This window comes from Pavona decussata, unplaced genomic scaffold (genome assembly GCF_977016875.1).
Source record: "Pavona decussata unplaced genomic scaffold, jaPavDecu1.1 SCAFFOLD_409, whole genome shotgun sequence".
Classification (NCBI taxonomy): Eukaryota; Metazoa; Cnidaria; class Anthozoa; order Scleractinia; family Agariciidae; genus Pavona; species Pavona decussata.
Genome location: NW_028145775.1, coordinates 257501 through 277185, shown reverse-complemented (window position 1 = coordinate 277185; position 19685 = coordinate 257501). Strand labels below are relative to the sequence as shown.

Below are 19685 nucleotides of genomic sequence, written 5' to 3'. Positions count from 1 at the left end.
TTTTAAACTTTAGTAGAGCTACCCTGTTTACATAGAATTGGCTGTGTCTGTCTACGGACCCCTGTCGTAATTCCTGTTTCTTTGCTAAGGTTGTTCCTTAGTCCATGACCAGAAAGTTTTCTAAGGTGATTCATCTGCTGTATTTTTATCTTTTTTTTTAAATTCTGGTTTAATATTGTTAGCTAATCACCCTACAACGTATTACGTCAAAGCAGTTAACGTTTCTTTCTAATGCTGTAACATTTTCTTAGCAAATGAAACGTAATGTGTATCGAAATTTTAATCAATAAAATCTCAGAGATCTGGCTTGTGTTCATCGAATTGAATATATTAGTTTATCCCATGCCAAAGAGAATACAGCCAATCAGAAAGCTAGAATCCCGTTGCATATTTTGCGGTATGCAACGGGTAGTATTCCACGAAAAAAAACTATTTATATTTTTTAATTTTTTTTTGTCAAAATTATGTACTTTCAAAAAACGTTGCCAATCTGTTGAATATTTTTTCACTGATTGCCTTTGCTGTTAAAGCATTAAAGAGTGACGTTCTGTGTTAATTCAATGATTGGCATGGGATAAATTAGTTATGCCATGCTTTCTCGTGGTATACCGTGAATATCCTACCCGTGACTTGAGTTTTCTTTGTATACACACTCGTCTAAAGGCTCGTGTGTATACTAAGCAAAATTAAGTCACTCGTGAGATATTTCACGGTATACCACTCGAAAGCATTACAAAACTAGTTTATTCAAAATGTAACATGGTTTACCAATGGTCAGTATGATCACCTATACATTAATTTATTGCTGTGCTGAAACTCTTTATGAGAGTCTTGTGACATGTAAAGGCTCGACATCTATCGTGCACATGCTTGCGTTTTCAATAACTTAATTTAACTGTCGAGATTAACGTTGCTTAAAAGACGAAAGACCACCAATGATACACAACAACTGAGATTTAGTAGACAAATGAAACAAACAATTTTGAACTGAACCATAAACATACAGTCACCATCAACATAGACAAACGGCTCTTCTTAATTTTTTTTTTCTGTTTTTTTTTTGGAATGTTTGTTTGTATTTTAGAAACTGATCTTAATTTAAATTGTAGTTTCGTTCATCCCTTGCCCGTGGTAAGATCACCTGTTCATTAATTTATTGTATAATTATATGTCGCATAACAGCTATCGCTTACGTTGTTATTTTATTAACAGACGCTGCTACTATTGAGAGAATTTCCTCCTCTGTGTCCAAGTCATGGATTGGTCAGACAGTGACGTTAACATGCGTATCAGATGGTGTTGCTACACCAACCTTGTCCTGGTGTAATCCTGAAGGAAACAAATTCCACTCATTGCAGGCTAAAGAAAACACAGTGGATGTGACAATGAATTCTGATCAAGACTTTGGAGTTTATAACTGAACAGCTGACAATGGATTTGTTCCTGCATCTGACACACTTCGTTTACACCAAATAAGTTAGTAGGCGTTTATTTTTTTGTTTTTAATTTATGAAGGGAATTTTTTTTGTTTGAAATATATCATTCTTGTGAACAGCAAAGAGCAGCAGTGATGGCTGTGTGTAGGATTCCAAGTTCGATTCGTATATATACAATAATTGTTGGAACTATAAGTTCTTGAAGCTCCCCTGATGTCAAGCTTTCTTTCCTGAAACACACAATTTTTAAAAATACACAAACAGATCATGCAACGCATGAATAATTAGTGAAAAATAGCACTGACTGAGAATTTAATGAAGTTTTAATATTGAGTTCTGCTTGACAGTTAACTAACCATACCCACTATATAACGACCAGCTCCCAGTTGGTCTGATAGCTCAGTTGGTAGAGCATTGCACCGGTATCGCAGAGAACATGGTTTAGAATCCCGTTCAAACCTGATTTTTTTTTTCAAGCTTCCTTTTCCTTTTCACGTACATACAGTAACTAGGATTGTCTCATTTTGATCCGTTCTTTCATCCGCAGTTCAAATATATGTATTTCACATATTTTACTTCCATCGCAAGGATTATTTTAATCTCTAAAAACACAGTACCACGCTCGTCTGGGAAAAAGTATTGTTGATCTTTTCCTTATAAATTGCCTGTCCATAACGTCAGTTCGATACGAGACCGACTTATACATTTAACCAAGCATGAGGCTTCTTCAGTTTTTTCTAAGATAATGTAAATGTAACCCCTCTTAGAAAACTCGGATGAGAGACAGTTAGATTTGATCTGTTATTTATAAATTGTATGGATTTTTTTTTAATTGATTAAGCATTTCCGTGATGCTATTACAAGGTTTTAGACTCAGTCCGCTTACTAGTACAAACAACTGGATAATACGGACGCTTCTGCTTGTCACTTTGGTGTCCGTATTAAACAGATTCTACTATAACAGTAAATATATTACTTTGTGTGTCTGGTTAAGGCTGAATTATTGACCGCGAAAAACAAAACAAAACAAAAACAATAAAAAAAAAAAAAAGAGAAAAATAAAACAACAACAACAACAACAACACCAAAAAACAAAACAAAACAAAACAAATGGGTTCAGTAAAGCATTCTTTATCAGCAGACACTCGTCTTTAGGTTGAGAGTACATTTCTCTGAAGATGTACATAACAAGAAATGTTTTGTTTTATCTCAGAAGCACCAGGTTTCCCAAGCATCACATCAACCGCTGCAGACATTTAAGCCACGTCACTGACAATCAGATGGACTGTACCGGCTGATGATGGAGGAAGTCCCATTACAGCATACAGAGTGGTCATACTGCAGGGCGTTACTGAGGAAAGGAACGAAAATGTTACTGACCCTACCGCGAGAAGCAAAGAAATTGAAGGCCTAAAGAAAAACACAAGCTACACTGTGATGGTTTATGCCAGGAATTATGTGTTTGAAGGAGACGCGAGCCAAAAGATAATTAATACAAAGTATGAAGGTCAGTATTTCAGTGAGAAGGATTAGAATTAAACATTGTTACTATACTAGGGTGTTTTCTGGGCTACAATTTTATGGCCTGTGTGCGACTGGGCACATTATTTCACACAGATACATTCATTAAAGTTAAGACTAAGGACATCTTTTACGTCTTTCCTAATGTCGACCATGTTTCATGGACAGGAGTTCTCAAAGACCCTTAGCGTACAGCTGTTCAAAACGCTAGTGCTAATAGAGACAATGCTTAATGAAGGTTTTATCAGACTGTCATATATTTATCAACAAGCTAAGACTGACAATAAGCGTAATCTCCCTTAATGGTATGAATGAATGAATGAATGAATGAATGAATGAATGAATGAATGAATGAATGAATGAATGAATGAATGAATGAATGAATGAATGAATGAATGAATGATATGAATGAATGAATGAATGAATGAATGAATGAATGAATGAATGAATGAATGAATGAATGAATGAATGAATGAATGAATGAATGAATGAATGAATGGACGGACGGACGGACGGACGGATGGATGGATTCTTATATACCGCACATATCCCCAAGTCTCATGGCGGTTTACAATTCTATGGGGTGAGAACGGACGTCAGCATGTGAAGGCGCCTCTGGCACACGCTATCGGTCCATATTAGATCTAACCCACCCACCCACCCACTCAACTCAAGCATGAGTTTGAAAGATAAAAGGCCAGACCACAACACCGGGACCAACGTCCCCTACTCTTGCGAACAGTTTGTGGGTTTTTAACGTCCCACAAAGTAATCATGAATAAGGGTTGTTAGACGGAACCTACGATTTATCGTCCTTATCCGAGAAGATTAGAAGGTCTAACTATTTGTAGATGTCATTACAAAGGCAGCACTTTTCTCTTCAATTAATTTAAATACCCCGAGTGTTGGTCAGGCCGGGGTTTGAACCCGCGACTTCCCGCACGGGAGCCCGGTGCTCCACCAACTGAGCCAACCGGTCGGCGGTTGGCATGGTATGCCTTGTTGTTATCTGTACTATCATCGGTCTGATATCTATCTATCGGAGTGTAAATAAGATATCAAATCGGCGGATTTTAGTTAACGTCCCCCAAAATTATCGTAGTCATATAACAAATACCTTCTTCGCAGGACAGAGATTTAGAAAGGATACCATTTTACGCCCACGTCACCGGCGTAAGAAAACAATTATGTGGAATATGTGTCTGATAGTGTTGATAGCCAGTTGTTGTCCAGGACCAGTCCGGCCAGACAATTGACCAATCGTGAAGAATCGTAAACAGTCATGGCAACCCCTGTTTTATTTCACTAGTTTGGACATGGTTTGTCCAGTTTGCTCGTAAAGTGCGATTCCGGGAGCGAGCGAAATTTATGCGAGTTATTGTTTTTTATTAAACGATTTTGAGATCATATTTATTTTGTAATATCTTCAGCAAAAGGGGGACAGTGTAAAAGGACTTCACTTTTTAATATTTCTTAACATTTCTGCCTGGTATTAATTTCGAAAACACCGCTAGTCTACTCTTGACAGTCGCCGCATCAAGGCATAGAGAGTCGATGATGTTACAACGATTAAAAACGTTGCTGTAACGTGATATCCGTCTTTGTATTTTTTTCATGAAAATTTCAATAAAACTAAAGTTTCTTATACTCCTTTCAAGATTACAGCACACTATTTCTCGTCCCCCGATGGCTCTGGAACCCTGGACTGTGGCTGGGTTTTTTATCTTCGCCTTATCATGTCATGAGAACATAGCAACCGTAATTTTATTCCTTAGAATTAATGCCACGTTTAAATCATCTTTCTTGAAGATGATAGCCACAGTTCAAAAGTGAATTGTCACCAAGTGTTAACAGGATCTGTACAAACTGTTTTAGTTGCCTTTAGTTATTTTTATTTATAATCCATCAAATATTTCTGCTCGCGCAGGATTGGTCTGAACGCCTCACGTGAACGAATATATCCCAGCTAAAACTGGAGAATATCCGATGTATTCCCCAATTTCAAAAACTTCAAGGCGCGTCTTGTTTACAATTAAAATTAATGTCAAGATGGGGGAACGGTTTGCTTTTGTGACAGAAGGAGAGATAAACCTGCTTCTCGGAACAGATAATGTCCACGGACAAATATCCGAGTATCTTTTCGCGCTAAATGGAGGCTATTGTTTATATATTATTATTTTTATGTATATCGTGATAGGACCCCCAGCTGCTGCTGAAATTGTAGGCCTGCCTCCACAAACAAAAGACACTAAAGTAACTATAAAATGGAATGTACCACAGAACAATGGAGCATTCATTACACAGTATAATGTGTATCAGAGGACAGTCAATGGTGATGGTCCACCAATGGACTGGAAAGAAATAGGGGGAAGAAAGAACCCCTTAATTCGTGAAGTCAACGTTACATTGGAAAAAGGCGAGGACTATGAATTTTTGGTGACGGCTACAAACAAGTTTGGTGAGAGTTGGAAAGACGTAGAGAAAATCAAGAAAATCGTCGTGTTGGGAGGTGAGTGCATCGCAAAAATCGCCCAGAATGAAAAAGAAAGTCAAACCTGGTGCCGGTCGAGCTGCGGGATCTACACTGTAGCTTCTTCATTTTCCTTTAAAATACGAATATTGGTGCTATCAATATTGCTAGTGCATGACTAACAATTTAGTGGCCTGAAAACTGAGATAGTTAGTGCATTTAATATACGTAGGGGAAACGCCTTTTAATCTGCACCCGTCTTCTGCTTGTTCAAACTACTGAGATTTGTTTGCGTCCTAACTACTGGACTTATCGTCCGGAATGACAACGTTGGTACTCAAATCCCATATTTTTGGGTTTTATGTTAACGTTAACGGGTCGTTATTGTAGGAACTTAAAACGGCACTGAAACGCAGATAGCATTTAGCAGTAAGTCAACAACTAACTGTATGGATCATATTTCTTTATTCACACAGAGGTTCCAGCAGCTGTAGTCGTTACAACCGAAGTAAATGGTAACGAAGTGACCCTGAAATGGAAGGAACCCGAAAACAATGGAGCTGTCATCACACAATACTCCATCTACCAAAAAATTCGAAATGAGGATCAGTGGACGAGAGTGGAGGTTATACATGATATCTCCAAGCGTGAATTTGTTGTTAGAGTGAAGAAGAACAAGAAATATGAGTTCGTGGTGACTGCTACAAACAAATGTGGCGAAAGTGAAAAGTACAAAGACAACATTAAGACGGTCAACATAAAGGAAGGCACGTTACTTAAAATGAGGATGTAAATCTTTCTTTTCCGGGGGCTTTCCCTTGTTCCTGAGATGCGCGTTAGAAATGCTGAATTCAGGTCAAGCGGAAAAAAGACGACAAAAAGAAAAAAAAAACACTGTTCTAGGACAAACAAATTACTTTTTGTCTGTTTCGAAAATGTGATGCAATGCACAGTTATCTAGTTCGGATACGAAACAGCGAAGTGTTCATTTAGGATCTTCAATTATGAAAACGTTTCTTATTCACATATATTTGAAGTTCAATTTTACGTTTCGTTTTGAGTAAGTTGAAACTAATACTTGTTGACATTTGACGCGAATCTTTAAGGCCTAAGATCCAGGTGCCTTTTAGGCCTTATTGAAAATATTCCCTTTTACTCTGAATAGCAGTTGACTTTTCCCTTTTATTTTAATTTGATCTGTTTATAATATGAAAAGCTAAAGCCAGTCACAGTATGGGTTACTTCCCTTGTTGCCAAGTTATTTACGAATACAAAAAAAGTTATCCCTGTGCAGCATTTCAAGGCAATTTCATCAAAACTACATCTATATCAACGAATCGAACTGTTTTCTGAGCTTAATCTTCTTATAAAATCATGCAGAAAGTTACAATTGAAGCCTTATGCATTCTTTCATGTTTACAAGCTTCATTCTTTTAAGAACCACCATAAAAGCTAATCTCTACAACACGTTTCATTCTTTAGCAACTGTTTTCTAACACGTTGAAGTTTATATATCTCTCAGGTGATAGTAAGCCTCCGGGAAATCAAACAGGTGAGGGGATTTCCGTTCGCTCTACATTGGCTTCTAAACAGTTAATATAAAATTATGATTAACCGTGAGTGCAGATTTCCCGGCAATAGATATACATGCTGCGTGTAACCACTTGGTCAAGACCTCACATTTAAAGCCACTCTATTCCATTTCCTTCGTCCTACCACCCTCTTCCCCTTCGGCGGCAATTTCTCTTTTTGTTTGTTATGGTACGCCTTATTGTCCGGGTAAAATAATTTTTCCAAAACTCATCTATGCTCGGCAATGGGTGTCTCTTGTAGCATTGAAGCCTTAGTACTGTGTCTGTTTACTTGTAGGCCCTTGCGTTGTTCTTCATGTGGTTTATAATTTTGTAATCCTTGTGTTGGGGATAATAATTATCGTTCTATCCGTTGCGCTCTGGAAAATGCGCCGTCGTCCGTGCCCAAGATCCAGCCAGCATCTTATAGCTATGGTAAGTGATCAGTTATATAATTGACCGGGGGGTGTGTAGTCAGACGAGTTTAAAATAGAAATTACGCAAGACGCTAGTCCCTTGTCAGAGTATCACTTCCCAATATTCATTCCTTAAAGCTTAAGTCCATGCACGTTAGGAGGCGGAGATTAAGGGGAGTAATAGTTGGATGATGCAGATAGTTCTGCAGTTCGAGAAATTCAACGGTTTAAGGTTTTTCCCTTTTTGTCGTCTGCATTGAGCCAATCAAGCTAATGAATCTTAGTTAATATTTAATTCCAGAGTTCCGACATACGCGTCCTTTCCAAAGTTACAATCATATATTCTGTCCCTATTTCCAGAATTCCCTGGTTTATGGGGGGAAAAGGTTGAAAGATTAAGGCGGTGATCTTTAAATAACGTTGCTAATTTTACTATCCTTCCTGTAACTTATTTTTAGGAGGGTGGCACTGTTTTCCATCACTTTTCATCACACATATTTACACCGATCAATAACCCTTTATCAGTTAATGTGACAATAAAGGTGGATGGTAGGGTAGGGTAGACATTAAACTTTCGAAAATGTAAGACCCACCTTACGGACCTTCGAAAAACGTGGTCTTTACTTATAACTTTTCTTTAAAGAACTTTAGTGAATCTAAAGTGTAATCGAAGTGATCGTTTTTCTACGTCGTTCACAGAGCTGAGCTTGAAGCTCTTTTTTGTTGTAATACATACTTTTTGTTATCATTCATGATTTTGCTGCAATTTTGTTGTTTTCCTTGTTTGTTTCTAGAGCTCAATACCTGTACAGGAAGAAGACAATGTAAAATCTCTAAGCGGGAAGCCGGCGAATGAGCTAGTGACTTATGCAACACCAGAAGTCTCCACGGTTGGAGACTATATGCCACTTCATCCCATAGGAAAAAGCTGGGAAATCAGTCGGGAGCAAGTAAACGTCATCAAGGTTATTGGCAAAGGTGCATTTTCGCAGGTTGCTCAAGCATCAGTAAGAGAAATGCGCGGTAGACAGGAAAATATAATAGTGGCTGTGAAAATGCTGAAAGGTGGGTTGCCGTTGATCGTCGTCACAACTCCGCCATTTGTATTACCTTGTACTAAAGAAAGAAATAACATGGAAGAACGGGATGAGTCAGATTTCAAAAAGGTTACTTGATGTTATATTTGTAATAATCCTTTCACCCCTAATGATATTAGGGAACTTAATCATTGTCATGTTAGCATCACCTAAAGCCCTCACAAAAAGGAGTCGCATTGTTTGTTTGGAACTTTCGATTTGTGAGGTTACATTGAGTCACGATGTTCTCGCGAATCGACGGAAGTTAGGTGTAAGTACTTTTTAACCATTTTAACACAGCTTTCTGCGCTCGCCCGTACAAAGCAACCAACAATAAGACCACCTTAACTATTATTCGCGCCAACTAACGTTAAATCAAACGAATTTGATTAGTTGTCTCCATTAAAATGGCTTTTCAACCAAAAGCTACCAATATGTTTTACTTTCTTCTTCTCTGCAGAAGATGCTCCCGATTCAGACAGAAAGGACTTGCTTTCAGAACTTGATTTGATGAAAAATCTGAAACCTCATCCACACGTGATCAAGCTTGTTGGATGTGTCACGCAGAATGGTAAATGAACACCGCTATATTAGTATCGGTTGACATTAGTTCCCATATCTCAAACTTACTTAGGACACCTTATGAGGTTTAGAAAATGTAGTATTCCTTATCGTCTTTGTACTGTAGCACGTGAGAACAGAACCCCATTCATTAAACAAAGAAATGACTGAATAGAGGTGCAGTTAGGCAGTATTCTGGGGCTTAACAGCGATCTACAATATTTATGGTTTAGCACTGCTTTGAAAACTTTTGATTTATTGTGACGAGTAACTCTAAAATAAGCAAAGTTTCAATTTTCAGCGGCTATTCCTTATTGGTGTAGTGGTTATGGTGTTATGGGTGGAAGGGTACACTATTCTGATTTCTTCCTTCTTTTACTCTAAAGTTTTAAATAAGTTTACTTTATCTATTTTAAGTAAGAGGCAGAAGTCATTTTGAGGTATGGAAACACGTTTTAACTTATAGTATCATATTTTCAGGGGATCTAGTTGCTATATACTTACAAATACACAAGGTTCTGTCGTTTCAATAAATTAATTCAAATATAGGAACTTTATAATATCTCTGTCAACGGCACAGGGATACGAGGAAGAAATTTTCAAAGATCGCCTATTCAAAGATTGCTGACGAAGATCTGAAGCTATTTTACCAAATTGTTATGAACAGTCTTTTCTTTTTTTGTCTTTTTCTATTTCCTGACATGAAACTTGTTTTCTATAGACCCCCTGTTGGTCCTTATTGAGTATGTGCCATTTGGTGACCTACTGGGATACTTGAGGAAGAGCCGAGGACTAAATGACACGTACTATAAAGACCCGGATGTTAAACCGCAGACCAATCTGACCGCTGAACAGTTGATGAGGTTCGCTTGGCAGGTTGCTAATGGGATGTGTTATTTGTCTTCAAAAAAGGTTTGGGTCAATTTCGTGTGCGAATGTCACCCACATTAACAAAAAATGTTTTATACTTTTAATGCTAAAAAATTTTCTGGCTTTCTAATGTTGCTTTTCCAAACTGGTATCATATTTCAGTTAAAAATATCTCCGGCATAGAATTGAATAAACCAGAAATTTTCAAGCTATTGATTTCGAAAAAGTTTGGCCAGCCTCTAGATCTTCTCCCTTTTTTGAAAATTGAAAATACCGGAAATCTTCTGATCCTTTTTGGAGTTGCAGTTTAGCCGTAACAAGTGCTCAACTTATAGCCGTGAATTTACGAGTAAAGAGCAGGGACTTCTATTGATTGAAGAGTTCCGGTATGCCGTTCTGAATAAGATATTTACATGGTGGTATTTCTTTTCATAGGGCCGACTGCCTGTCAAGTGGACTGCGTATGAGGCCTTGTTGTATGGAACATACACTACACAAAGTGACGTGTAAGTACTTGAATTGAAACTGAACGATTTTGGTTTTCTAATTTGGTGATTGTCTGTGTGAATGTTAAAATAAAATTCGCCTTTAGAAACACAGCGCCGTCTTCCTAAAGCAATAATTTCTATAGCTTCCGCGGGACATCCTTTCAATGGTTTCTTTCTTGCATGCTTGGAATGCTTTCTCGCTTGCTTCCTTCCAGTCTAACTTTTTTGAGTTTGTTCATCCGCTATTTATTGATTGACTGGTTGCTTCTTTTTGCAGATGGAGTTATGGTATTCTTCTTTATGAAATCCTCACTGTCGGTAAGTTCAATTTTACTTTTAACTTATGTTGCCTTGATAAGACTAAGGAAGGAAGAACTGAATTCAGTGAAATACAAAGATTGAGGGCTAATGAAAACAATGTTGGCACTGTGATTGTTGTTGGAACAAATTTGCAATTGTACTGCAAACACATTTAACAACGGCAATAGGCATAATGCAGAATTCTCGCTTTTATCTCTACGCGGATCTCCATACCCGAATATAAATGCTCGCCATATCGCCAGAAAAATTCAAGAAGGATACAGAATGCCAAAACCAAGACATGTGGATAGCAAACTGTAAGTATCAATGAAAACTTCGCAACAGTTGATAAAGCTTTTGGATTTGTGGGTCATTTTTCTTATCGTTCCTTTTCTCGCCATGCTTCCAGCTCATATAACAGAATGGGATATCGATCATCTCATATCTGGTTGAAGGACGGTTCACGCCTACTGATCATTGATCGTGTGTATTCTGAACGTAACATAATTCATAGGACTCCTTCATTGTATCCAGAAGTGAGTACTGGGCTACACAACGAGGATAGGATTTCAACTTTTGTATCTCGGAGAACAACTTGAAACCTCGATCGTGCTGGAGAGATAGCATGCGCAAAACCAACAACACTATGAAGTTTAATAAAATTCCGATTTCCCACCTCTAACTAAATTTCGAAGATTACAGTTGATGTTACACATGTACACCGTTTTTCTATTTTTCATGGTTTAGGTTTGAGATTATGCTAAAGTGTTGGGAAGAAAACCCGACTGATCGACCCACGTTTGATGAACTAAGGAAGACCATGAAAGATATGGGGAAAAAACACAAGGTAAGGGGATACTGTTAAAGATTATCTAATTTAATTTAAAAAGGGAGTAGGGGGAGTGGTGGATCGAATTCATAGAAAACTAAGCTTGCGCAGGAAAAACACTGAGATGCTACTCGCGTTTTGATTATCCTGCGAACGCAGACATATTTCCGGCTGTCGACAGCCGGAAATACGTGTGCGTTCGCAGGCTACGTTTCTATTGGTCCCAATTTTATCAACTCTTATATCAATAAACTTCCCGTCCATTCTCGGGGGAGAATTGTCCGGCCAAGAAAATGCAAGATCCACTATCATAAGTATTACGGTGTAACGACAATTGAAAATGTCTTGGATTAGTAGAAGTGCAGGACCCTAAAATTCCGCTCAATTTTCGAAGAATACTGTTTACAATCTTTTACTCGTCGCGTTACATCAAGCTTCCTTGTTCTTTAACGAACTTTTAGTTTACCTTGAGTGTTGGACAGTCTGCTGGAAGAGTGCTTAGCTGGAGAAAATGAAGTGAAAGCTTGCAAATAATGCTACTAAAGTATGGAGTATTTTTCTTTTTACAGACGTACGTCAACCTCAGTGAGTACGACAACAGGATGTACGTGAACGTCAGCGATCTGACAGCAGAGTAGAGCTAATGGGAGAGATTTCCATATACCGATAAGCAGTTTAAAGGAACAAAAACTGTCGTTTAAAAAACCCTCCTTTTTTTCTGAAAAAAAGTATATGTATTTTTTATTGCTGCCCACGATTCAACAAAAAATAGAGTTTTAACTGACGCTTACGGGTGATTGAAAAGTGAATTTTAAGTTCATAATTCGTAGCTAAGTAGCTCAGTTGCATCAGATTAGAAATACTTTTTCGTGGTTTTTGGCAAAAGGGCGTAAATGAAACATATATAAAGATATATAGGATAAATATGTAACAAAAAATATATGTCACTTTTAATGTTGCCTACCATTCAACGAAAAGAGTGGTTTAAATAACGTTGATGGCTTCATGGAAGAGTCAATTAACTTTCCTTCAACTCCTTCCTAAATAGCTTAGTTGCATCAGATTAAAACGCTTTTTCATGATTCTCTGAAAGAGGACTAGACAATAAGAAAATCACTGATCACTTGGCTTGCTGAGCGAACAACTGTAAATAAGTCAGTTTTATTCGCAGTTGTTCGCTCAGCAAGCCAAGTAAATTGGTAAGTTTCTTAATGTTGGGCCTTCTCGCCGAACGCCATGAAATAGTGTTTTAATCTGATGCATCTGAGCAATTTACTTGAGAGTTGGAGGAAAGTCAATTCACGTTTGGGTTTTGGTGACTTTTTGAATAATTTCTGGTACCGTATTGCAGAATGCTACTTATATTATAGTTTTCTTAAGTACATTGGAAATAGAGATTGCTTCAAATGACAAAGATCAGAAACTAGCAAAGACAAACAGAAAAAGATAGAACAGAAAACTGCTGTAAACGAAGTTTTATATGTAACAGTTAATTAATAGATACAGATTATTTCTATAATTGAATAGTTTTTTGATAAAAGAACGTGATTTTGACAGCCTATTTTTGCATTGGTTTATGCTTTTGATTCTTCTGTTTGACCTTGAAAGAAAAATGTGAAACACACTTTAACACAGTGATTGTATTACTGACACTCAAATAATGGGCTATACAGAGAGTGTTTTTTTTGCCCTCAGATCTCCTGGGCAAAGCTTGTAACACAGTCAAATATCTTCCTCATTCGTGGTGCCCTTGTGACCTAACTTTTTTTTTCGACTGAGAAGACAAATTGCGATATTGTCATAAATTACAGCCATTTTTTTTACATTTAACTCGAACTCACCAAGGGAACAGAAAGAGGTATGATGGTAGATTTTCCTGGAATGCGCTTTACTGATAGAGCTTAGCTTCTTCGCTATGTGGTTGGATTCACACTTCAGCCTCGTTAAAACACAATGTTTACGTTGTGAAATCTTTTCTACACCCAGCAGTTGTTAAACGTTGAACATAGTCGCCAGAAAGAGGAACATGACACCACAGCCTCTGCTCAAACTGACACTTTTGGAGACTGACTGGTTTATAGCTGATAGCAGATAAGCGTGACAGTACAACACGAGTTGAAGGAGGTTCAGTCCATAATTGACGACATCATTACGACGACATTAAAACAGGGTAGCATCTACAATTACACATTGAAGTATGCCACTCTCTTATCTAATTTAAAAATCTTCCAATATCCTTCGCGGTTTCGCGGAATCATTGTTATTGGATGCTGGAACTGAACACTGTCGCTATCTCGTAGGTGTCGTTTCTCACTTTAGCTTCAGCATTTCAGTCTATTTCAAGTAGGCATGCACATCTAGAGTCCACTTTGATTTGCAAATTCTCGCTTCGAAGTTCTCCACTTATCCCGTTTTTCTTTACAGCGAGCTACTCATCATTATCATATATACATCATACATCAATCCCCTTGTAGCTTTTGTCGGCATCGCAATCTTTATCATCTCAATCTGAAATATCTGTCGCAGATTTGGGGCCCGTCTCGGCGAGTAAAATACAGTACCTTCCCGGCACATAACAGTATCAACTAAGATGGAGTGGTAGAACTGATCTTTCAAATTATAAGGGCTTGGGAGTTCCGAAAACTGTTGTCACCCATCCTTAGGTCTGAAATGCACTCCGCTTAGCCCACCCTAAGACTCCTTTTTGCCTTGGGTTTGATAGCAGCATTTTGCCCAAAATAATGCAAAAAAATATCCTTTAAACGGAGCTGGATCAGCCCCTTAGTCTTAGTGTGTTCTTGTCTCCTTAGTATGCATCTGTGTAGATGGTTTACTCACTAAGAAATGAAGTGTAGAACGCTAGGTTTTTTTTGTAGACAGTGTTCATCACAAGGTTTACTGAGGTCAAAACACAACTCAGCATTTTCATTCTTATTGTCTTCCAAACGTCTGTCAATTTGGATACTGATGCAAATGAAGGTTGGATGAAACATGGAAGCCAATTTTAATTACACTGGCGTGACTTCACTTGAAGGTCGGAACTTCCGCTTCAAGTAGTCACGTGCTATTAGAGTTCAAAATGCCACGGCGGCCATCTTAACTCCTTCTTAATTTTGGTACATCTTTCGTGCTGCCATTTATTGACGAAGACCTAAACGACGCTCTGTTTACAACTGTGATAAGATGCATTTTTTAAAGACGCTTGGAATCGCTTCAACCTGCGGTTTCATGACTGCAATGGTGCTATCACCGCAGCTGCAGGCAGGTATGTTTTGCTTACATTTCTTTTGTCGATGATTTGGCATCAGAGGATTTGATGAGTGATCCCGTAACATGTAAGTTGTATTACCAGTTTGAACGTCGATGAACTGCTTATGCTTCTTTGCTGGCCTTTACTCTACCGAGTGCCAAGTAGCAGAAGTTACCCAAAGTTGAACGACAAAACCTAAGGCTTTTGTCATTCATATTTGGGATTTTTTGTCATAAATTGAATCTATACTGGGTTTTAGAAAAAATACTCTCAACTTAGTGGCCTCGGAGGCTACGCCAAATTGTGTTTGATTAGAAAGCCGCGACGCAGTTAATAAGTTGGTATAGTTCACGACAATGGTGGACGAATGTAGCCGTTTGCCATTTGTATTCTTCTTAACTACTTAAGGCTTAAAACATATTAGCATTTAAAACAGATCTTTAAACAGAAAGAAATGAAATAATTCGATTTCTTAACAAGGAATTCATAGCCTGCGTGCAGACGTCTCCTATTTCTTTTGATGGCGGCTGCACACAGGCTAAATAAATTTACTGAATGTCAGTTCAAATTAAAATTAACAAAATGAGTTCACCAGGCTAAGCGCAAGTCATGATCGGGTTCAAGGTTTCTTAGTTTCGGCAAGAACGGAATTAGTGATGATAATCCAGCTTATTATTTGAGATATGCAGCTTTGCGGATTCACGACCTACTACAGCTATTTGTAGCTATTTGAAATATGATCAACAATTGAATGCGATAACTTAACGCAGCCGATAAATCGGAAAGATTCCGCACGTTTATTTGAGACAACCAGTGATTGAACAATCCAGATGACAACGTGGACCTTCGATCATGAGTACTTCTGAATAATTGATTGACAGTTAGCTACGTCTTGCTCTTCATTGGAAACTCTAAGGTTCTTTTCAATGGAATATAAAACTAGCAGCTCTGGTTCTGATTCAGCTTTTTGTATAATAAAAAAATGGAGCAGTCACGCCACGCCTCTTCGGTGTCATGTCGATGATGACTTAACTGGATGCGCAAAAATGGATGTTGACAATTTTCGCTACCATGCATGAACGAAACGTGAACTTGCAGTACATGAATCCTTGTGTAGTCGGTTGGTTCTATATATATGGCTGCGTGTGACCACTTTGTCAGGACATCACATTTAAAGCCATGCTGTTTCTTTTCCTTCGTCCCACCCTCTTCCCCTTCGGCGGCAATTTCTCCTCAGTTTTTGTTTGCTAGGGTACGCCTAATTGCCCAGGCAAAATTATTTCCCACAAGACTCGTGTTTGCTCGGCAATGGGTGTCTGTTGTAGCAGTGAAGACTTAGAACTATGTCTGTTTACTTGTAGGTTCTTGTGTTGTTCTTCATGCGGTTTATAATTCTGTAATCCTTGTGTTGGGGATAGTAATGATCGTTCTATCTGCTGCACTCTGGAGAATGCGTCGTCGTCCGTGCCCAAGATGCAGCCAGGATCTTATAGCTATGGTAAGTGATCAGTTACATAATTGATGAGGGGCTCTGCAGTCGGACGAGTTGGAAATAGAATTAAGCAAGATGATAGTAGCTTGTCAGAATATCACTTCCCAATATTCATTTAAAGGTTATATGTGCACGTAAGTAGGTGGAGTTTAAGGAGAGTAATAGTTTGATGATGCAGATAGTTCTGCATTTCGAGAAATGCAACGGTTTAAGGTTTTTCTCTTTTTGTCGTCTGCATTGACCATGAGCCAACCAAACTAATGCGTAATTAACATTTAATTCCAGAGTTCTGACATACGCGTCCGTGACAAAGTTATATATTCTGTCCCTATTTCCAGAACACCATAGAGTTGGAACATTAAGGCTGTAAATCTTTAAAATAACCTTGCTTGTTACTATCCTTCCTATAACTCATTTTAAGGAGGGTGGCACTGTTTTCCAGCACTTTTCATCACTCATACTTACACGAATCAGTTGACGTAACACGAATCAGTTGACTTGGTAGGGAAGGGTTCATATCCATATTAAATTTTTGAAAATGTAAGGTTACTATGAACTCCACCATGCATTTTTTAATTGCAAAAACGTTTTATTTAAACATGCTGATCAAAGCTACGTAATAGAACAATTGGGGTCATCGAACTCGCTTTTGAAGTAACCAGTTGAACTGGTAAGGGTTGTTTTCATACATATCATATTGGGGGGTAGTAATTTTGACCCGTCCGTCAAGGTATAGGTGACGGAAAGTGATGGAATCTATTTAGGCACACCCATACTGTCCTTGGAAAAAACGTGGTCTTTACTTGTAACTTTTCTTTAATGAACCGTAGTGAATCTAAGTGATCGTTTTTCGACGTCGTTCACCGAGATGAGCATGAAGCTCTTTTGTTATCATACATACTTTTTGTTATCATGCATGATTTTGCTGAAATTTTGTTTTTATCCTTGTTTGTTACTAGAATCCAATGCCTGTGCAGGAAAAAGACCATGTACAACTCCCAAGAGGGAAGCCGGCGAATGAGCTAGTAACCTATGCAACACCAGAAGTCTCCACGGCTGGAGACTATATGCCACTTCATCCCTCAGGAAGAAGCTGGGAAATCAGTCGGGAGCAAGTAAGCGTCATCAAGGTTATTGGCAAAGGAGCATTTTCGCAGGTCGCTCAAGCAACAGTAAGAGACATGCGTGGTAGACAGGAAAACATAACAGTGGCTGTGAAAATGCTGAAAGGTGGGATGCCATTGATCATCGTACCACCATTTGTATTACCTTGTCACGACAAAAACTGAATAAAAAATAATAATGGGAGAACGGTATGAAGAAGATTTAAAAAAGGCTACTGAATGTTTCAATTGTAGTGATCTTTGTACGACTAATGATATTAAGGTACTTAATCATTGTCACCAAAAGCCCTCACAAATCAAGGAGCCGCATTGCTTGTTTGGAATTTTTGATTTGTGAGGTTCCATTGGGTCGCTAAGATTTATTCGCTACTCGACGGAAGTAAGATGCAAGTACTTTATAACCATTCTGATACAGCTTTCTGCGCTCGCCCGTAAAAAGGAACCAACACTTAGACTACCCGAACTATTATCCGCGCCAACTAACGTTAAATTAAATAAATAAATTTTATTAGTTGTCTCCATTAAAATGGCTTTTCAGGCAAAAGTTACCAACATGTTTTTCTTTCTTCTTCTCTGCAGAAGATGCTCCTGATTCAGACAGGAAGGACTTGCTTTCAGAACTTGAGTTGATGAAAAAAATGAAACCTCATCCTCACGTGATCAAGCTTGTTGGATGTGTCACACAGAATGGTAAATGATCACCGTGACATTTATATCGGTTGACACTAGTTCTCGCATCTCAAACTTACTTAGGACACATAATGAGGTTTAGAAAATGTAGTATTCGTTATCGCCGTAGTACCGTCGTACATGAGAACAGAACCTCATTCATTAAACAAAGAAATGACTGAACAGAGCTGCAGTTAGGCAGTATTTTTGGGCGTAGCAGCGATCTACGATATATTTCGTTAGACACTGATTGGAAAACGTTTCATTTATTGTGATGATTAACTCTAAAATAAGCGAAGTTTTTATCTTCGGCGGCTATTCCTCATTGGTGTAGTGTTTATGGTGTTATGGGTGGAAGGGTACACTATTCTGATTTCTTCCTCCTTTTACCCTAAAGTTTCAAATAAGTTTAATTTATCTAATCTCAAGTAAGAGGCAGCAGTTAGTTTGAGGTATAGAAACATGTTTTAACTAATAATATCATATTTTCAGGACGATCTGTTTGCTATATACTTACACAAGAGAGGATGAAGCCTCTCTTGACTTACCACAATCGTTCCAGTAAATTAAATCAAATATAGGAACTTTATTATTAATAATATCTCTGTCAACGGTACAGGGATACAAGTTCTTCATTTATTCATCAGTAAGTGTACATTAAATTTAAAAGTACATTAAATGTATAAATACGGATAAATGCAACTTCTTTTACTAAATACACTGGACCGTGTGTAGCGAAAGCTAATCGAAGCGGTAAGAGTAAGACAAGAAGAATGTATAAATAAGGGAGTAGAATATACTAAGAGAATGAAGTGATTACTTTATGAAATATAAGACAAATGCAGGGAATACAAGGTCGTAATTTTTCAAAGATTGCTGACGAACATCTGAAGCTTTTTTACCTACTTTTTATGAACAGTCTTTTCTTTTTTGTCTTTTTCTATTTCCTGACATGAAACTTGTATTCTATAGACCCTCTGTTGGTCCTTATTGAGTACGTCCCATTTGGTGACCTGCTGGGATACTTGAGGAAGAGCCGAGGACTGAACGACACATACTATAAGGACCCGGATATTGAACCACAGACCAATCTGACCGCCGAACAGTTGATGAGTTTCGCTTGGCAGGTTGCTGATGGAATGTGCTATTTGTCTTCAAAAAAGGTTTGGGTCAATTTCGTGTGCGAATGTCACCTACACAAACAAAAAATATTTTATACTTAACATTTTGTGGCTTTTTAATGTTGCTTTTTCCAAACTCTTATCATATGTCAGTTAAAAGTAAGGGTAAAAGTTGTTCCAGTGTAATTTGATAAGAACATCTGCGGAACTGTCTTGACATGTGTTTGTGGGTGTTGGGGGACATGGTTGGTAATCTAGGACGTACATAATGAGCCACTTGGATGAAAGCTATAGATTACTAAGATAACATACATGTAGGTCACCATGTCTCGTCCCAAACGTTCGTTGCTTTGTCTTGAACTTTTTTGAAGACAATTTTCACCGAGACTGCACGCAGATACATCGTTTCTTTTAGATAATCCATCGTGACTTAGCGGCGAGGAATGTTCTTGTTGGCGAAGGAGAGACGTGTAAGGTGACAGATTTTGGGA

At 38.1% G+C, this 19685-nt stretch overlaps 3 protein-coding genes across 12 annotated transcripts in view; all 3 read left to right on the top strand.

Annotated features, from left to right (window-relative positions):
• The window catches only part of LOC146451025 (tyrosine-protein kinase receptor Tie-1-like), a 139582-nt gene that overhangs the window by 17139 nt on the left and 102758 nt on the right, over window positions 1–19685 (top strand). The window lies entirely within an intron of this gene.
• The window catches only part of LOC146451026 (uncharacterized), a 103448-nt gene that overhangs the window by 78531 nt on the left and 5232 nt on the right, over window positions 1–19685 (top strand). For 2 of the 3 annotated variants that reach the window (XR_014860147.1, XM_085099663.1), the window contains exons 17-21: window positions 10357–10427; window positions 10687–10728; window positions 10931–11026; window positions 11457–11556; window positions 12108–12211. Coding sequence is in view for 2 of the 3 variants with exons in the window: in XM_085099663.1 (XP_084955789.1) it covers window positions 10357–10427; window positions 10687–10728; window positions 10931–11026; window positions 11457–11556; window positions 12108–12176 (378 nt within the window). In the remaining variant the exon portion in view is untranslated. Of the gene's footprint in view, window positions 1–10356; window positions 10428–10686; window positions 10729–10930; window positions 11027–11456; window positions 11557–12107; window positions 13100–19685 lie in introns of those variants that run through there. The other variant, XM_085099662.1, reaches the window with a different exon arrangement.
• The window catches only part of LOC146451027 (tyrosine kinase receptor Cad96Ca-like), a 9143-nt gene continuing 4083 nt past the window's right edge, over window positions 14626–19685 (top strand). Inside the window, exons 1-6 of one of the 2 annotated variants that reach the window (XM_085099676.1) lie at window positions 14626–14803; window positions 16150–16286; window positions 17240–17510; window positions 17984–18094; window positions 19046–19236; window positions 19610–19685. The exon at window positions 19610–19685 is cut by the window's right edge and continues 47 nt beyond it. In XM_085099676.1, coding sequence (XP_084955802.1) covers window positions 14722–14803; window positions 16150–16286; window positions 17240–17510; window positions 17984–18094; window positions 19046–19236; window positions 19610–19685 — 868 coding nt within the window. In that variant the 5' untranslated portion in view covers window positions 14626–14721. Of the gene's footprint in view, window positions 14804–15823; window positions 15909–16149; window positions 16287–17239; window positions 17511–17983; window positions 18095–19045; window positions 19237–19609 lie in introns of those variants that run through there. The other variant, XM_085099677.1, reaches the window with a different exon arrangement.